This window comes from Pelodiscus sinensis, chromosome 3 (assembly GCF_049634645.1).
Source record: "Pelodiscus sinensis isolate JC-2024 chromosome 3, ASM4963464v1, whole genome shotgun sequence".
Classification (NCBI taxonomy): domain Eukaryota; kingdom Metazoa; phylum Chordata; order Testudines; family Trionychidae; genus Pelodiscus; species Pelodiscus sinensis.
Genome location: NC_134713.1, coordinates 51,587,614 through 51,608,806, shown reverse-complemented (window position 1 = coordinate 51,608,806; position 21,193 = coordinate 51,587,614). Strand labels below are relative to the sequence as shown.

The following is a 21,193-nucleotide window of genomic DNA, read 5'->3' as shown; positions in this document are numbered from 1 at the left end:
TCCTCATTGCAGGAGGAGTAACAGTAGTTTGAATTAGAGGCGTTAGTTCAAACTACCTAGCCCGTGCCGAGTGTAGCCACAGGCAGGGAGTTCGAACTACCAGGCATTTAAAAATGGCGGTGCCCGGGAACATGCAAATAAAGCCCGGGATATTTTAATCCTGGGCTTCATTTGCAAGTTCAAATGACTACATTAGCCACCCTAGTTCGAACTAGGGTGGCTAGTGTAGACATGCCCCCAGTCTCTTTTCTAAATGGAAAGCCAAATTAGAAAAAATTAAAATTATGAATTTAGCAAACAATATGACACACACACATACACAATCTCATTTTCATGTAGGCACAAAAAGGGCTGATTTAACGAGCACTAGATTTGTATGTGCATGTTTTTCCACAATTATCTGGATGAGAAAAAATATGATCTCTACCTGTTGATTATAGGAATCCCACTTCAGCATGTTTTTTGTAAAGAATAATTGGGAATATATTGTAAAATTGGTCTTCATAGTATATTGCATATTGATATCTATGTTCTAAATCAAAACACTGCACAGTGCCCAGACTGTAATTTCTATTGCCAGAGTTTACCACATGAATGGCATCTAAAAGGCCAGATTTTGGGTTGAGCTTCTGACCTGCTTGTGCTACTCCAATGATGGAGTCTAGTACAGTTGGCAATCTCTCACTCTCACTTGCACAGACACAGCAACACAAACATACACACATACACACACACACACAGTTAACCTTCATACCTGGTTAGGATGCCTGTTTAAGAAATCTTGAAATCCAGGTAACCCAGGAGGACCCTATTGGAGGGGGAGGAAGGAGATACTTTTCAAATAGAGACACTTAACGTTACATATTCCCACGTGAAAACTCTGGCACACTTTTAATGGCTTCACATTTTAATTTTGCTTACATAGTAAATTATTGGTTCTAAATTCATTACCATTACTTCTGGATAAATAAAATACTACCAATACTGTAAAAGAGTGCATCATGTAAGCATGATAAAGTCCCCCAAATCTGGGATCCAGCAGATTATTTTATCATGGATTAATATAGCAGAGATTACAAGAGAAAACATTTGTATCAGGCTTAAATGAAGTCTGTTCTGTTAGGTGTATAATCTTTTTTAGTTTGGAATGTCTCCTAACAGTCTCCCATCAAATTATACTGGAAGAAAAAAAAACACAAATTCTTAAGCAGTAGTCACTGATGGAACTGGAGAAACAGCTCAATTAATGAATCTTAAGATGAAAGATAGCAAACTTTTGTTTTTACTGGAGAAAACAGGAATGCCATTAGTCCATTAGGAGATGGATTAATTTGCAGTTTTTATCAGGAATAATTATACTTTACAGTTTTACAGATGCCAAGTAGTATAATTTTGTCATACAAGAAGATACCATGTTTAGATACTGGGTTGCTGAGTGCTCTAGAAAAGAAACATTCCATGTAGATCTGTAAAACTCAGAAGAATAAAATGAATTTTGCTAAGTTCTTCCCTTGCAATTGCACTGAACTGTGTTTCTAATGAGGTTTTCACATGTTGGAAATGAGAACAGAACTTTCTCTATTAGAGCCTTGGAAGCAGGAAACTGGGAAATTTATAAAAGAAATTACATACCATTTTGATGGCTGAGAGAGATACTCATTTAAAATTAACAATGGGAAAATATACTGGATTACATCTTTTGGTCTCTCTGAGCTAAATTAGGTGCAGACATGTCACTATGGCAACTTTTCCCCATCTCTGACCCTGTGGCCACCTAAGGCCATTTCAGCCCCTGGCACAAGTCCAAGCAACCCAATGCATTTGGGCTGGGGCCGGGGTAGCATTAGTAGATGGCTAACACGTTTTGGGGGCTTTATACCAGCTGGAGATTTGTGTTTGTGAGCTGAATTTGGCTCAATTTTGAAAAGAACTGTCTCTTTCTAAAACAGAGTTTGTTTAGCCTGATACTATGCAGTTCTTATGGTTTAAACACCACATAACCACAAATGCCTGGTCATTATAACTTGTGGAAGGAGGGTCTGAATAAGAACTCCCTGACATTTCTCCATGGACACCCGTACTCAGCACATCTGAGAATGAGTCTCAAAAGAAGGACACTACTGTGCTGTATCCTAAAATGGATCAATTCTAGCATTGATCTGTTGAACACTGTGAAAGCTTCACTTCTTCAGTCCAAAATCCACTGTGAAGCATTTAAGCCCATTACCTAATACCAGTTTGTAGTAATGGATCTGCCCTACTAGAATTCCCAGACATCCTATAAGAAAGACAGGATGTGATGACACAGTTCAATTTCTGGACAGCAACTAATACAAATGAAAGGTGTCCCTTGTTCCCTTCAGTACTAGAGCTCCAGACACAATGGCCTATTCCATGTCTGACAGACCCTCAGGGAATCCTCACCTTCTCTAGTCCCAGGAGAACCCCCTCTGACCCTTCAATGCCAACTCTCAGTAGGCTTAATATGGGTATAAACCCAGTAAACAGGTTAACTTATGGGGAAGAAATTATACCTGGGAAAGAAATTATGCACTTGCCTGATAGGAAGCCTACAATAACTTCTACAAGCTTAACACCCTATCAAGAGAACTAGTGGACTTTGGACAAAATGGACTTCAATTTGGCAGAATTACACATTCTTCCTGGGGGGAGGAAGAATGTAGGGTCTGAATTAGCTCTCCTCTGACATCTAGTTTTAAACTGAGAGAAAGGACTTCAGGAGCAGAATCTATATTTGCATGGTCACACATACTCTCGCCAACAGAGGACAGACCAACAGAGAAAGCAACAGAACACCACTTACATGCAGCCCTAAAACCTCTCCTACACATCAAGAATTTATAATTTATCATAGATGACAATCCCTCACTCTTACAGACCTTGGGAGGCAAGACAGTCTTTGCTAACATATAGCCCCCCACAACTTGAGACAAATACTCATCACTAACTTCACACCCCACAACAGAAACACTAAATCAGGAATCACTCCCGGCAACAAACACTGTTGTCAAATCCGTCCATACATCTACCCTAATGACACACTAACAGGACCTAACCACATCAGCTATTCTACCAAAGGCTTGTTCATGTGCACATCTACTAATGTAATATATACCAACATGTACCAGCAATGCCCATCTGCCATGTACATTGGTCAAACCAAACTGTCTCTATGCAAAAGAATAAATGGACACAAATCAGACATCAAGAATGGCAACATACCAAACCCAGTGTTGGAGAATTTTAATCTCACTGGACACACAGTTAGGCTACGTCTACACTGGGATCTTTTCCGAAAGGGGCATGCTAATTTTCCAGGTCGTAATAGGGAAATCCACGGGGGATTTAAATATCCCCCGCGGCATTTAAATAAAAATGGCCGCCGCTTTTTTCCGGCTTGTAGAAAAGCCGGAAAAGAGCGTCTACACTGGCCCCGATCCTCCGGAAAAAAGCCCTTTTCCGGAGGATCTCTTATTCCTACTTCAAAGTTACTACTTTGTGTAACACTTCAAAGTAGGAATAAGAGATCCTCCGGAAAAGGGCTTTTTTCCGGAGGATCGGGGCCAGTGTAGACGCTCTTTTCCGGCTTTTCTACAAGCCGGAAAAAAGCGGCGGCCATTTTTATTTAAATGCCGCGGGGGATATTTAAATCCCCCGCGGATTTCCCTATTACGACCTGGAAAATTAGCATTCCCCTTTCGGAAAAGGGGCCAGTGTAGACGTAGCCTTACTGACTTGCCATTCTCAGGCAAAAAACCTTCAAAACAAACTGCAATGAGAAACTGCTGATCTGGTATTTATATTCAAATTTGACATGTCAAAAGAGGTTAAACAGAAACATGGCATGGCTCTCACATTACAAGAGAGAATTTCACCTTTAAGTATTCTCACCTCATCACTGTTGGAGGGATAGGTCTACACTACAGTCCATTATCGGAAAAAGCTATGCAAATTGTGCTACGCAATTTGCATAGCTTTTTCTGATCACTTTTCCGGAAGAGGCTTTTCCACCATTTGGCCCTATCTAGACAGAGCCAAATGGCACAAAAAGCCTCCTCTTTCAGAAGAGCCCTTATCCTTCGTGGAATGAGATATACAGGGCATCCTGAAAGAGCGCATTTGCTCTTCCGCCAAAAAAAGCAGAAGAGCAAATGAGTTCCTTGGATGTGGTGGAGTTTTTCCAGGATACCTCTGGTATTCTGGAAAACCCCCGCAGTGTAGACATAGCTGAGATGAGCCATTTCCAGCCCAATTTAATTTGCCCTGATGTTACACTCCCATCTCTGCCTTCTTTTCTTTTCTTTTCTTTTCTTTTCTTTTCTTTTCTTTTCTTTTCTTTTCTTTTCTTTTCTTTTCTTTTCTTTTCTTTTCTTTTCTAGCATCTCAAGAAGTGAACTGTAGCTCATGAAAGCTTATGACCTAATCAATTTGTTAGTCTTTAAAATATCACAGGACTTCTTGTTGTTTCTACTCTCCCTAGGTTCAGTTTTTGTGTAACACTTTCACAAATGTTTTAAGAGCCTTCAAGAACTTATACACTGAAGATATTATTGTTAAGCAACATGAAAGAGGAAAAATGCTTTTGAAATATTCATAGCATAAATTTATAGAAAAACCCTGTGATCCTGCCATCCTGCCCAAATACTTGTAAGCACATTACCATAATCTTCAAGAAGATAGTAGCCCAAATCACCATAGCACACTGGAGAGATTAGGAAATAATTCAGTATTAGAATTCTACTGTTTTCGTTTGGGTAGGAGCAGAGACTTTCAGATCAAGAGACAATGTGAAATTCAAAAGAATAGAACATCAAGAGATGCTAAAGGAAACTCAATAAAAACCTGTTAAAGGGGTTGGCTCCTGATCATATCAAGAAGGAAAACCTCAGAAAGCTTCCAACTTGGAGGAACGTCCAAATGGAGCATGGCCAAACAAGATTCTGCTTTGTGTAAAACCATCCAGGCATAGCTAGCCAGAAGGCAAATACTGAAAGGATATTTATGCCTTTTTAAATATAAAGCATAGAGACATTTTTCTGAATAAAGGAGAATGCAGAAACAGTTCAAACAAATCCAACTATCCAATTTTAGAGTAGCTAAAATAAAAATTCAGATAGTTCAGGAAAAAAGAAAAATGTAAGGAACAATTTGACTATACCTATATATAATGGCCTTGTCATGACATTCTTGATAGCTCTGACAGTTCCAAGTATTAATGGGTATGAAAGATGATACCTGTGAACTCGATATGACAGAAGGTCTTTGTTATGTGATACTTTTGCATTTTGGTACCAATTGTTCTGGACATAAAGACGTAGTGATGGATTCATGGAAGCATTTTGATATAACTTCTGAGAAAATAATAGCTCTCAAGAGTAATGGAACTCCAACTATGATTGAAAAGAAAAATGACACTGTTACCTTGCTAATATCTGATAACTGATACCAGAAGAGGATTCTTCCCATATATATTCATACAGCTTTTCCCTAAATCAGCTTCCTTTGAAGAATATTAAGTTATCTTAAGTGACATTATTGTTAATTATTATTATTAGCTCTTACATAGTGTTTTTATCCATATATCTTGAAGTGCTTTATAAAAGAGGTCAGTATCATTACCCATGTTTTACAGGTGGTGAAACTGAGGAACAGATATATTAAAGTGACTTGCCTTGGCAGGTCTCCTAGGTCCCAGTCTGGAGTGCAATCCACAATTCTAAACTGTCTTTCTCCACTAGGTCACACTGGAGAGTGAGCAATGAGTATAATTAATATATTCTTTTGGGTGAGGAGATAGTAACTGGAAACGATAGCTTCTGAGCATAAATCTTACTCTTGCTCCTTCAAAGGCATATAATAAGAAGATGCATACTCAAAGGAGTGACTCATGGGAATGTTGAGGAAAGGGTAATATGGCTTTCACTCATCCAGTTATTTTCAGTAATTTCTTCAAGCGTAATTTATGTTTTCCTTTCTTAAGAGAAGACAGGGTCATCATATTCAACCTGTGTCTTAAAGGAACAGCCAGTTCTATAACCAGGAAAGTGCTACTTCCCTTTGTTCTCAACTTTCAAAATAAAGGATCTCTTCATGACACACTCAACTCCTACTACTTACATGCCTGAAAAGTTACAAGTCTCAAGGTTGGATCAGTACAAGAGCGCCTGTTCACATTTCTCTGTCCTGTACACTGAGACATCAGCCTAGATTAATTAATCCTTATTTCAGCAAGTCTTAACAATGACCACAATATAAAGACATTGTATAAAGCACATAATACTAGTTCAATAATTTTGTTTTTCATGTTGAAGTCAGATGTCCATTCAAGGATACATTTCTTGAGGGTGGTATCATTTGGCTCCTATATAATCCTGTTTTAAAAACATTTAAATGAGATAAATCTGAAATGGTAAGGGAAAATTATTCGAATTCTGACCCAAAGTCTTTTCCTGCAAGCTCTCTCTGTTCCATAAGAGTGCACAGAATGGCAAACACCAAATTTTCCCCAATATATAGAACACCATTCGGCAAAATCCTAATGATGTCTTGTATCAGCGAATCTTCCTGGAGGCACTGTACTTTAAACATGAGAAACAGGCTCATGTTTTCAAGTAACCAAAGAAAATGTTACTTCCTTGGCGGAAAACTTTTTGCCCTGATGAAAGTGAATTCATTGAAGAGAGACATTCAAGGGTATAAATTCTTCCAGAACTCCCGATGGAGTTTGCAGAGATAAAAAGCTAACAAAGCAGTACAGACAACTGAAAGTCAAATAGACAGAAGTTATTTAAAATGAAGAATTGGATAATAAAGTCTGAGAGAGGAGTGTTATTTCAAAAAGGTACAACTCAGGTGTATTCTGAGATGTAAAATTGAAGGCCAATTGCAAGCAGCCACAAAACAAGGTAATTATAAAATGCATGTCTCATGTGGCTTACTGTGATAATGCTATTATAAAAAGAGGGACATCAAAATTAATGCCAAAGGGTGAGATGGTGCGTAGCCTTGCACAGCTACAAAGAAAGAGTGGGAGTTAGGACTGTGGGGGGAGGAAGAGCAAGGCACATCAAAGTTTTCCTCCTAAAGGTGCTCTTGTACTGAGACCTGGCAAAATTGCAACTCTTTTATTGTAGGTGCAACAAAGCCTGGGCATTTTAGCACTGAAGGCAACCCTAAAAACATCACGAGGAAGTATAATTGCAGAACCTTAAGACCAGCCAATATAGCTAGATCAGAGTGGGAGAAAGCCCCCACTGAACCTTTTAAAATTTGTAGCTGATGTTAGATTTGAATACTCTTACTGAGATCACATGCCTGACTCATCATCTTCTCTTCACCCCCTTGGTGAGATGTTGGATAAAGAACATCCACATTTTCTTGTGTTTAAGGCGTTGGAGTAAAACTCAGAAGACCTACACTGTATTCCTGATCTTCCACAGACTTCCAGTGTTAATTTAGGAGAACAAATTAATCTCTCTGCCATCTGTAAAAACAGAAATAACACTTCCCTACAGTATATGAATGAGGGTAGAACACAATTTATTAAAGAGATTGAGGTGTCCAATTGCTACAGTAATGAACACCATGAAAAGACTATAAATAACCTAAAAGTAGAATTTATCAGCATAAATATTCCTACTTTTGACTATATACCTATACCTAGAGAGGACCAGTCTTTATTTTTTCTTTCACATTACTTTCCTATACCAACATGCCTATATAATGCTCTGGAAAGACCTGCAGACCTCTTTGGCCACAAAAGAACTCGTATGACTGGTTCACACATTCAGCAGCAATTTAATTAACAGGTGAAAGGAATACTGCAAAATTAGCGTCTGTTTTTCACTTCTCCTACTTCGGATATTTTTCAAACTTGCTCCTTCATGAATATCAGCAAAGTGCTTACCTGAATTAGATTTGCCTGCTTTTGGACTGCATGTTGAGTTATATAATTGAGGGAAATGAAGCACAGATAGTTTATGGTTGTATGAATAAAAGAAGTAATAAAAGTGCATCCTGATTGTTTTCCAAACATTATACACAGGTTTTAGGTGTTATTTTGAAATGAAGCTGGGAGCAAGAATGTGGAAGCATATGAGAAAGTGCCTTTAAATTCATTTTAAAATATTTTTAATAAATTATATTATGGTCCTTTCAGTTTTGCACTTCATCTGCTTTTATAGCAAACATAACAGAAAATTTGGTATTGATTTTCACAGGATTATAAATGAAAAATTGAATTTTCTATAGTCAGTCTGTCTGCCCATCTAAGAAATATTTCAAAGTAATTACTTCCTTCTACATCATATTGCTTCCCCCATAGAAAAACATTATTTTCTGCTTGTTATACTATAAAGATATATGAGGATCATTAGCACAAATTTGTGACAAAATGTAGCCATACCAAAGAGAAGTTGCTAAAAGCCACAAAGACTTGATGACCAACCATGACTGGATAAATTAAACATGTCATGTGTTACCATGTCTTTTAAAAATAATCATATCCCAAACCTCCCCCCAAAACAAAGAAAACCCCCCCACCACCCAATAAGACCAAACACTGCGAGATGCTTTAGCTCTACCACAGTTTTCCAATATACTTATGAAGACAGAGAAAAGTCTTACAATGCTAGAAACTCTACCAATAGTCTCCCACTTACCATTGCTTTGATTTTCTATTTACTGTAATTAACTGATAACATTTATTCACTTTCAAAATATTGGTAGCATTACAGTATTTCCTGAGCAGAGAAAATGAGATTTCTAAGGCAAACTGCTGGATACTTCAGATAAGTAGGCTAGTGGCACTGACATACATACTGAATTACAAGAGACTAGAAGTGTACAGAATATGGACAGAATACAAATGGTCCATGAACTCTCACCCCATTGCTTCATATAGAACATGAACAAGAAGAGAGCTTTTGAAAAGGTGTCATGTAGAACAATGAAACCCCATATAATTTAAAAGATAAGCAAGTAACACAAAAGCTATCTTTCAAGAAATAACTATTGCTAAAGGTACACACAGAAATAGCAGCATGTAAACGCTTTGCAGCAGGAACTGACTTTTTGTTCTGTTTATAGAGCACCTAGCAGAATGGTGTTCTGGTCCATGACTGGGACTTCTAAGTGTGATCATAACACTATACGTAACCACAACCATTTCCAAACAAACCTTGAACTCAGTGATGAGAACGAGATCTGGATATAAGGCCGCAGGTGATTCTAAAGAGGTTTTTAAAAAAAGCATTTCAATGGCAAACTATGTGTGAAATAGACACTCTGAAAACCATAAATCTTGGGAGTTTTGGTCGAAAGAAAGTAGAGAAGAGCAGTTTTCAGAGGACAGATCATTCAGTTTAAGGTGCTAGCCTGGAAGTCAGGAAACATAAGGTTAATTTCCTTGCTCTGCCTCAGACTTCCACTATAACCTTGGTCTGGTCATAGCCTTTCAAGGTATATGCTGCAATAAAACATCTGCAGCTGGCCCGTGTCAGTTTACCTTAGTAAAGCTCCTGGGGCTAATGCTGTGGGACTAAAAATTGTCATGTAGATGTTTGGGCTTGGGCTTAGGTCCCAGAGTCCATGCTGCAGCGTAAGCCTGAATGTTTACATTGAGATTTTATTGCCCAGTCATCTGAGCCTAAATCAGCTGACGTGGGCAGGCTGTGGTGTTCTATTACAGTGTAGACAAACCCTCTGTGCCTCAATTCCCTAGTTTGAAAAAATGGAGATAACTATACTTTCCTGACTGAGGTGAACAGTTATTATGGTACTAGGGCTATCTGAGATAATATGGGGTGTGTGCATCTACATTGTGGGAGAGGGGAGAAAAGAGATGTAAGCATGCAGAACTATTATATGCAGAGAGACAACCTTGCATACTTCATAACAAGGGCAGTATGAATTCATGAATGTGTGATGTTGTTAGCTTTGAAACAATCTGATTTCCCCAATAACAGACGGGTATTGAACATAGTAAGCCATAGATGCCAGAGTGGTATGAAGAGAAAATACAGGGTCTAATTCTGCATCATTGAATAGCATGTACTCTTGAAAGCAGTCCAAATGAATACTGTAATATTGGGATCATAGGAAGAGACAGTATAAGAAAGCACAAGAAACCTCTTCATTTCTTCCTCCAGCATAAAGGAGGGTGAGGGGAAGAATTCCAGAAACTTAAACCAGTATAAAGCTTTTTTATCACTGGATGGATTTCACTAGCTGCTTCATGTGTTCTATAAGGGTGTCTTTCAGTATCCCAACGACCCACAAGGGGACACTGTAATGTCAACAATGTCACTAGCAGTTGTATGGTTTGGAACTATGACCCAAGCAGGCCATAAAGACAAGTGGACATAACAGCATTTGTGAAAGCCTGAAAAAATGTTAAAATGAAGCAATATGTGGACCTATGCCCAAATACACACACTATGATCATGTAGTTCTTTAGGGAGATGAAACAATAATTAAAATTAAAAGGTATTTTGCCTAAGGACTTCAGGTTTGGGCCAATCCAGGATTAGGCTGACAACATATATAAATGCAGAACTCCCTATAAACTACTTTAAATGTTCAAGAGAAATTTCTTGCTGGAACAAGACTGCAAACAGAATAATTGTATATAAACGAATCTACTTTGGCAGCATCACCTTTTGTGCTGCAATTCCAGGAGAAATTTATATTAGCAGTTAAAGCAGATACTGCGAGAGAAAGCTCTTATCAGCTTAATTCTGCAATGAAGGCATAATCCTGTGTTTATGACCTCACTGGGTTTTGCTATGATAATGACTACTTTAGTATCACAAATTGATCATTTTGGCTTCAACAAAGACTGAAGAAGAGGAAGAACAGTTAGTGAGACCAATAACTTTCCCTTCAACACAAATGGTTATTAAACTAGCAAGAAAAAATATGAAATTCATGCAAAAGATGAATAGTTTTTGGCTTAAGAGTCATAACATTGGGAAACTTCTCAAATAACCAAGGGCAGTATGAATTCATGAATGCCATAGATGCCAGAGTGGTATGAAGAGAAAATACAGGATCTAATTCTGCATCATTGAATACTGTGTATTTAAATGTAGACCATTATATAATTGGCAATTGTTTAAAAGGTGGGAAACTAACAAAGAAACACTAGAGGGAGCTGCTGTTCTATATAAGGAACTTCTTGGCTTTGCAGTTTTCAGCATAAATTTTTATGCATTGAAGTGTGACAAGTATGAGCACACAGCTCAGCTGTCTAATACTGAAATAATGGAACAATACTCAAAAACAATATCAGGGAGCAAGAACAAAAATCAAGAATTCTGCACTAGGAGTAAATAATACATTTTACAACTACGCACTGTTTAATAAACCCATTAAAAACTCAAAGGGGAAAGCAGAATATTATCTGGGGGATATAAGATGACAGAAATCTTATTTTATAACTCATTAACAAAAATTCTAATCGACTTCCATGAGGGCAAGATTTACCTCAGAGAATACATGAAGCAAAACTAAAAGTCACTGGAAAGGGATGAACAAAAAATGTCTCTTTATTGAACACTCCAGCTAACAACTGTAATCACTTGCCTTTCTGGTGGATGACAGTTCTTAATCAAGACTGTAAAGTAGGTTATAAAGGAATATAAACTCACTACAAATATAGAGTTTACAAAAATAATACAGAATTTAGGCACTGAACAAATTAGTGAGCCACAGATGAGAAAGTCAGGAGTCACCAGGCTAGATTCACAAAGGGATGTAAAGAGAATATGAACTAGCTTAATTTGCAGCTTCTGGCTCCACAAATAACAGTCATTTAGATTGTCTAACACTCACATGACTTACCAGTGTACAACTTAATAGTCAATACACATCACTTGCATTTGGTCCCACTAGCCTGTTACTCTGCCTTATTTTAGGGCATCTTTTATACCAACTTCCCTAAAGATTTTATCTTGTCTTCAGCATTGCTGTCATGGAGTGCTCCTTATTGAAGTTTCTGCCCTTTTCACATTTTAATACTTGAAAACATTTTCTTACTATCAAATTTAAACACTACTGAATTAATTTCATAGACCCAATCTCTGTGTTATCCACCTTAAATAATTACTCACTTTTATCTTATTCTTTCTGAGGTACTTATGAGTGGTGATCTCATATCTCCCTTTTCATTCTTTCAGGAGAGTCCAGGCTTTACATGCTGAGCTCCCTTAAGCTCTTCATAAGCCACAGCTGCTAATCTTGTGATAGCAAACCTATGGGCAGGAGTGCTAACTGTGCTGTGCCCTAGACTGTGGAGATGCAAGGTCAAAAGTAGGAGCAGCCAATGTGCCCACATGAATGAAGCAGCTCTCTCCATTTAATGTCCAGCAGAGGAAGGGCCTACGGAAGAGCAAGATATTGGACTGATGTAGATTGAATGGGACGTGAAATGACAAGCAAAAATGAGGAGTGACACACTTGAAAAAGAAAGAAGAAATTTAAAAAGCCTTCTATGGCCTTGTCTACTCACAAAAACAGTGCCTCTTTAGAAATTCTAGAACAACTTCTAATTTTGGTTTAGTTGTACCAGTATAATTGAAGTACTACCGTGACCTTACTGTGGATGTAGTTATACTGGTGTATGTGTGCGTATATTGGCACCTTTATTCCCATGTGAGAAGGGGAATAAATTATGCCAGCAATGAATTCCTTCTCTTGGGTAAATGTGCAGAACAGAGTCTGCTAATCTTTAGGGAAAAAAATACATCTAAAACATATGAGGGCACCTATGATCCAAAAATGGCATATGATTGACTGTGTTATCGACCACCAATGAGACATTACCAGAGCCATGTGTGAAGCAGAATGCTGAACAGGCCACAGACTGATAAGAATTGTGCTGAACTTGCATACAGTCCCTTCAGAGCACAAGTGTCGCATACTTAATAGAACAGCCTTCCACACAGCAAAACTCAACCATTCCAGCCATCAGGTGCAGTTTCAGCAGATACTTGATGGTAAACTTTATCATGCCTGCCAATCACTGACAACCAATCAGAAAAAAATGGAACCAGTTTAAACATATAGTTATTGACACAGAGAAATAAGTGCTGCCATCAAAAAAAATATTACACCAGGGCTGGTGTGATGAGAACAATGAGGACATCTCCAAACTGAAAAACAGAAAACATTGTGAAATGGCAGAATGAACTGACTTTCATTTCAAAGAAAGATAGTTTTAAATACCTACAAAGCAAGGCCCAGTCTGAACTAAGGAGATTGCAAGAGGAGTGGTGGGAGAGGAAAGTTGCAGACATCCAGCATTATGTGGATACAAACAATGAAAAAATGTTCTTTGACTCTCTCAAAACAGTCTACGGGCCATCTAAGTCTGGCATTGCCCTCTTGAAGTCAGCAGATAGTAAAATCTTCATCAAAGACAAGGAGGGAATCATACAGAGATGGGCTGAACACTTCAGTAGTGAAACCCACTGATGAAGATCACAATCTCCCTCCATCAGTTGAAGAAGTTTTAAGAGCCATCAAAAACTGAACTCTGGTAAAGCATCTGGAAAGGATGGTATCCCATCACAACTGTATAAAGAAGCAGGTCCAAAGGCTATTAAGGGGTTTCACAACATGCCGAGTAGCATTTGAGAGGAAGAATAAATGCCATGAGGCTTCAAAGATGCTACTATTGTATCACTGTTCAAAAACAAAGGCAGGTCGGAGTAAGCTGTATTAAGGTCCTTGAGAGAGCAAACACAACCACTATTGAGGAAATGTTACTGAGAGAGCAACTTAGGTGGACAAGGCATGTAATCAAAATGGAAGACTGCTGTCTCCCAAAACAGATCTTTTATGGAGAGCTTAGTCAGGTGGGCAAGAGAGAGATGCTCATCCATATAAATGCTTCAAAGATAATCTGAAGAGCAGTCTCCAGTAGGCTGGCTTCAATCCCAAATAATTTGAGCAAATGGCTCAGAACAGGACAGGTGGTCTCGGACTGGGGCAAATGGTACCTGTGCTTCAGGTGGAGGGGGTGCAGGGAAGGCCACTCAGAGGGGCATGTGGGGGCACCCCATTTAATTATAATTTTGGCTGGGGCACAATGCTGCTGTGAGTCATCTATGATCTCTGATAAGATCAGCATGTGACAAAATCATCTCCAGGCTACAGTGAAAGATGCCATAGAACTGAATCATGAGACATAATAGATATAGACTTCCCATGCCCTCAGAGCAGTTGACTCTGGACATGAGGATTTGAACTGTGGAGTGATATGCATAGCCATATATGAGAACTGAAACAATATCATCATCATCACCAGTGATGTACTACCAAATACAAATATAATAACCCCTCCCCCCCCGCCAGTTATACAGATACAAAAAATGTGGATAGATCAGGCCTAAAACTGATACCCATTACCTTGATTTCTAAACAGATTGGCTGTGTCTACACTGGGCCACTTATTCCGGAAAAGCAACCGCTTTTCCGGAATAAGCTGCGAGCTGTCTACACTGGCCCCTTGAATTTCCGGAAAAGCAGTGATGATTTACTGTAAGAAATCAGCTGCTTTTCCGGAAAAACTATGCTGCTCCCACTCAGGCAAAAGTCCTTTTTCCGGAAAACTGTTCCAGAAAAGGGCCAGTGTAGACAGCACAGTAGTCTTTTCCGCAAAAAAGCCCCGATCGCGAAAATGACGATCGGGGCTTTTTTCCGGAAAAGCGCGTCTACATTGGCCATGGATGCTTTTCCGGAAAAGCATCCTGCCAATGTTGACGCTCTTTTTCCGGAAATACTTATAATGGAAAACTGTTCTGTTTTAAGCATTTCTGGAAAAAGGTGCCAGTGTAGACACAGCCATTATGTTTAGCAGCTATAATCAATAAGGTTCTACATTTTTGCTTTTATTGTTCCATTATTCTTGGAAAGATTCTCTCTGGTGTATGATGTCTCTATCACAAGGAACCACAATCTGTACAAGTACATAGGAATCCAAGTGTACTATGGCTATATGAAGATTAATTAATATTTACTTATTTTTATACACAATGAATGATCCCTGCCATCTATTTTTCTTTCTGAAAATACGTTAGAAAAAATTAAAGAAATTGGCAGTGATAGAATGTGCAAACTTTTGTATCTTCTTAGATAAGTACAGGGCCATCTATTCTAGTTTACCTATCCTTCACAGCTGCTCTTCACTGTATCCAGCAACATCATGTGTAGAAAGAGCGTTTCTGAAAGAGGGAGTGCTGGATATCACCTATTCCAGGGAAAGCTGAAAACTGTTAAAAATATGGTTTGAAATAGGGAATATTACTAATGATCAACCAGCATTTTTACAATATGGCAAATGGGATATAATGTCACAATTCTCATCAAGTCTTTTTCTCTCAAAGATCACATTTGTTACTGCTCAGAGAAGACCTGAAGCAAGCCAAACTCATACATGAGCTCAAACTCTAAATCATGTACCTCTAATAAAACCAAAACTCTTAGATCTCAGCTAAAACACTTAGTGCTACATGTTATTAATCCTTTCATATAGTTTTGCATTTCTTAATCTTTTTAATTCTTCAGTAAACTCATTTGATCTACAGTTGAGTGCTCATTTCACTATTGGGTATAATCCTCTACACCATTCAGTTGGCAAGCTCATCACACAGTCCTTCGTCTTTCAAATTACCCCCCTGAGACAGAAATTATCTGATCTTAAATACAGCATCACACATTTGGTAAACTGAATGAATGCACAATATCCACAATTAGCATATATAGTCTGCCCCTTGCTGAATTGTTATACAGCACTGTGGGAGCTTGCATTTTCCCTATTATACTGAGCTTTGTAGCCTCTCTTATTTGGGATCCAATTCTTTACCCTTGTTCTATCAAAAGGTTGGGAATTGTAACTGTCTCCTATTGCAGAGAGAACAAAGATACATTGTGTTCATTTAAAGTTATCCTCAGGTAAGCTGCTACAAAAAAGTGTACAGCAATTCTTGAAAGTGGGAAATTCTCATTTCAGTAACCATGCTGGTTACTCACCGGAGGTCCTGGTGATCCTGGTTTACCGGGGAGTCCTGGTTTACCTCGCCTTCCCTGGAAACAAAAACAAAAACAAAAACCAGACATTCATGAATATTACATCTGAGGATTGATTTGGAATAAAACAATCTGTGTAAAATCAAGATTGTTTGTATTATTTATTAAGAAAAAAACAAAAGCTATCCAAAGCAGAAACACTTTGCATCACTTACTGCAGCATTGATAAGAACTTATTACCTTAGAAAAGTTCTTAACAACTCTGGCAAACATTGTAATTTTTACAGTCACATTTTCCCCAGTAGGTTTCAAGAGTGAAAGCATACTGATAGGGCAGTAACATATAAAAAACCGAGCATGCTGACAATGTCCAAATAAATTACATTGTATTTGATCATTCGATGGTCTGTGATGTAAAACTATAACACAGCTGTCACTATAAACCATATAATAATTGTACAGGTTGAATGTAAACCATTTAACATATGCCCAGCACCCTATTTCTCAAACCTGGTTTTCAACTGTGTCACTACTGAACTGAAATATGTGTGTCTTATTGATCTCCAATACTTAAGTCATTTGTCACCTACTCAGATTTACAAACAGCAAAACCTCGATTTCAAGAGGTTACAAGCTAAGCAGTTATACAGGAATCCAAGACTGGAAGAGAATAGATTAAAATCCTTCAGCAGTTATACATTTCCTGGTACCATTTCATAATTTATAGTCTTCAATTATCAGGCTAACACCCAATTACACAGCTTATAATCAAAGGTTTCTTTATCGCTGATTGAGAGGAAAACCTTTGTTGATTTAAGTCAGACTGGAAAAAATTAATTAGCAATATTTTGAGGTTTCATTCCTTGTTTTTCCCCTCATAGTCCTATGTTACTAACAAGCTAAGAATGTTGTCATTGAATTTCAATAACATTTATCCATAATACTGAAACTTAACCATGATTTCTTTCTTTTTGATATAGATACTAGCTAAGCTCAATATTATTCCTATTATTTCATATAAAACTCAATTCGTCTATGATATGTTCTAATTATTGCTTACTTGTTAATCAAAACACAAAGACCCATCTGCTGTTTTCTGATATACATTCACCCTTTAGTGACTTCAGCAAGGTTACAAAGGCATATAAAGACTTAAGATTATTTAATTCACAGGAGTTCAAAAACTGAGGGCACCATTGTCTTTTCTTACATTCTGTAAATACACCTGCAATAATTTAGCCAAACGATGACTCAACATCAATAGCTACACATAGGAGATATTGAGGAAGAACTTGACCAGCCAGTTAGACTTTTTTTTAAAGGAAGTGTGTCCCTATGTCTTATAACGGCTATGTTGATTTCTGGAGGGCAAGGAGTGAGAGCATTTGATTTTCAAAAATATTTCCTATTTATGCAGTTACTACCTCTGTATAAAATATGCATTTGTATTTGTAAATGCCAATCATGCAAATACCTACTTAAAGCCTGATCCAAGTGAACAGGCATATTTCCTCTGATTTGAATAGACATAGGGCAAGCCCTGAGTAAACAAATGCAGTAATTCTGTTTTTGACCAACAGGCCAAAAAATGAAAATTTACAAGCTTGAATCTTGATTGTAAAATTTAATGTATAGCATTTTTAGGCACAAAAACTACTGACAACTACTGTCAAGTCACTATGGCAAAATAAATACATATTTGTGGCCAAAAGCCCACTTCTACTGCTGGATAGCGGGTAACCATACACTCAGAAAGGTACAAGTTGACAATTTACAAATACATCTGATTTATTTGCAAGAACCTGATTTAGCCAGAAAATATTTTATTTGTGCATTCCATTGTTTGTGTGTAAATATAAATGTGTTTTTTACAGGAACAACATAGAAACGATGTTCCAAAAACTATGTCCAAAAATTTTCAAAATGAAAATTCTTATAGATACCAAATGATTGTCACAAATTGCCATTGCTAGATTATCACAGAATTGAATCGATTATTTAAATTCATGACAGCATCATTTGGATTTGTTTTCAGACCTTCAACTTTTTTAAAATTTCAAAAGTGTTTAGACCTAGAAGCTTTCTTTGAACCCTTTACAGATTGATGTTAGGGACTAGGTTCAAACCTGGTTCCATACTTTCTGACGGTTTAGCGTTGTAGAGAGCCATGGTTTTGTTTGGGATTATATCCTTTACAACTATAAATATAGTCTAATGTGAGATAGGGTATGTCTACACTACAGAGTTATTTCAAAATATCTTATTTCAAAATAGTTAATTCGAAATAGCTTATTTTGAAATAACACAAAGTGCATTTCGAAATAGTGTTTTGCTATTTCGAAATAGCGCATCCACACCGAGTAGACACTGAATTGCATTGAAGGCTGGCAGGAACCAGGTCCAGCAGGACATCAGGTCAGGAGTTTATTTGTGTGGCTGCTGCCTGAGGCTATCTGAGGCTTGCGCTTAAAGGGATCCCCACCCCGGGCTGTTATTTCGAATTAACTTTGATGTGTAGACATACCCAAAGTAAGTAGTCAGATGTGTCGCCAAAGAATTTAGACAGAAATATGATGGATTAAATATAAAATAGCCCTGTTTTGTAGTATTTTTAGGGTGCATTGAGTATCAAGGAAGTGTTAAAGGAATGAAGACAGGATTTTGACTGGCATACACAACCATGAATGGAGTGTTAATTACATAGCAAAAACAGAATATTCTGGGAGCTAAATTTGTCTTTTTTTTAACATGACACGAAATATAATTCATGATGGATATTGCAAAATTAAAATGAGACAGGGTGATAAGCCTTTTAAAATCAATTATATGAAAAAAAAATCAGGAAGACAAATAGCTTTTTTGGTTCTGTTTTTGCTTTGCCATTCATTATTTACTGAAATACACAGTATACTTTCTCCTACTCTATATTCTACAATTAATGTAGCAGACAATGGTTTATGTCATGTGTATACAATCCATATGGCTACAAGAAAAACTGTGTTACACTCAAGGTTATAGGGCCAAAAGGAGGTTAAAATAATATGAGGTGAAATATTCCAGGAATGCAAGGTTTATGTGTGTTAAGTGGTTGTTTCCAGGTATTCTTCTATTTCCTTTTATAACCGATTTTAAAAAATGAGTTTTCTTTACAAAATTAATAAAAGTGAACATATACCTTAAAAAATGGGACAATTTTAAATCAAACTGGAGGCTCATAATAAAAAGTTTAGGTCTTAGACATTTACTTAGCACAGCACTCCATATACCCATCATTATCTAGGAAATGTTACATTTAGAGTGAAATTCACATTTTCACCAAGTTGTTGGGCTCATGAGCGTGTAAATATCTGGATTATGGAACTGCTCAAATGATAAATTAAAAAAATACTTTATTCTTCTGCTGCTGCTTTGCCCTTAGTTCCTATGGGAGCACAGGCCATCAACAATTTCTTTCCAAACCTCTCTGTCTTGTGCCACCTTTTCTAATTCTCTCCAGCTTTTGCCCGTTTTCCTCACATTCACATCCAGGTCTCTTCTCAAACTATTCTTTGGCTTTCCTCTTCCCCTTTTTTTCTGTGGGTTCCAGGATGGGGATTGTCTGGTAATGCTAGTCGGTGACTTCATCAGCGTATGGCCAATCCATCGCCATCTTCTCAACATCTCTTGCTCTACTGGGCATTGCCCTGCTCTTTCCCATAAACTAATGTTCGTAACCTTGTCAGACCACTTCAGACCAATGATCTTACGCAAACATTTATTAATAAAAGTTTGCAACCTTTTGATGTTTGTCCTTGTTGTTTGCAATGATTCTGAGCCATATAGAAGTACTGATTTTACATTTGAGCTGAAGATCCTTATTTTGGTCTGTAGCTTGATCTCTCTTGAATTCCATATGTTCTTCAAAATAATAAAAGAACCTCTTGCCTTCTGTATTCTGGTCTTAATAACTTCGTCAGTATTTCCCAATTTATTTACAATACTACCTAAATAGGTGAAGGTATCAACTTTCTCCAGTGTCATTCCTCTCAAGACAATTGGGCTACTGTTATTTGCTGCATTCACTTTCATGATCTTGGTCTTCTCCTTGTGGATCTTCAGTCCCATCTGCTGTGAAATCTTCTCCAGCTTTACTGTTTCATTTTGCATTTGAAGTTGATGATGTGACAGAAGAGCTAGGTCATCTGCAAAATCAAGGTCTAACTGTTTAAACAGGGTCCACTGAATTCCATTCCTCTCATTAGCTGTTGTTTCTCTCATGATCCAATCAACAGCCAAAAGAAAGAGGAAGGGAGACAGCAGACAACCTTTCAGAACATCAGACTTTATTCTGAAGGTTTCTGTAAGTTGACCCTCATGCAAGACCCATATCTTCATAGGTCTTTTTTATGAGATTTATGAGCTTCTGAGGGATCCCATACTGCTGTAATAATTTCCAAAACATTTCCCTATCCAAGCTGTCAAACCCTTTTTCATAGTCCACAAAGTTGATATACAAAGAAACATTTAATTGTAAACATTGTTCAATAATTATGCACAATGTGGCTATCTGATCTATACAAGATCTATTTTGACAAAAGCCTGTTTATTCATCTCTTAGCTTGGAATCTATAGTTTTCTTGAGTCCTTCTAGAATTACCTTGTTTAATACTTTGCCTGGCACTGACAAAAGCATGTTTCCTCTATAATTCATACATTCTTGTAAGTCACCTTTCTTTGGCAATTTTACTAAATATCCTTCTCTCCAGTCTCTCGGTAATTCTTCCTTTTCCCAAATGTTACCAATAAAGCTATGGAATATTTCTGTTGATTTATCTATGTCCACCTTTATAGCTTCTGCTGGTATTCCATCAGGACCCGTAGCTTCCCCAGTTCTTAGAAATTGAATTGCTTCCTTTATCTCTTCTTTACTTGGCTTGCTACAATTGACCAAGAGTTCTTCTTCAACTGGCTGGATTTCTGGGGGATCTTCTGGAACTGGTCTGTTTATAAGTTTACTAATATGTTCTACCCATCTTTCCATCTGGTTTTCTATGTTTGTAATCTTTCTCCCCATTTTATCCTTGATGGGTCAGTTATTTTGTAAATATTTTCTGGAGAGTTCCTTGGTTGAATCATACAGATCTTTCATATTTCCTATAACTGC

General features: G+C 37.5%; 1 protein-coding gene across 11 annotated transcripts in view; it reads right to left on the bottom strand.

Annotated features, from left to right (window-relative positions):
• Positions 1 to 21,193, bottom strand: part of COL19A1 (collagen type XIX alpha 1 chain) — a 372,523-nt gene that overhangs the window by 132,775 nt on the left and 218,555 nt on the right. For 9 of the 11 annotated variants that reach the window (XM_006127229.4, XM_014575574.3, XM_014575570.3 and 6 more), the window contains 2 exons: positions 16,054 to 16,107; positions 755 to 808 (listed from right to left, as the gene is read on the bottom strand). In XM_006127229.4, the coding sequence (XP_006127291.2) occupies positions 755 to 808; positions 16,054 to 16,107 (108 nt within the window). The remainder of the gene's footprint in view (positions 1 to 754; positions 809 to 16,053; positions 16,108 to 21,193) is intronic. The other 2 variants (XM_075923701.1, XM_075923704.1) reach the window with 1 other exon arrangement.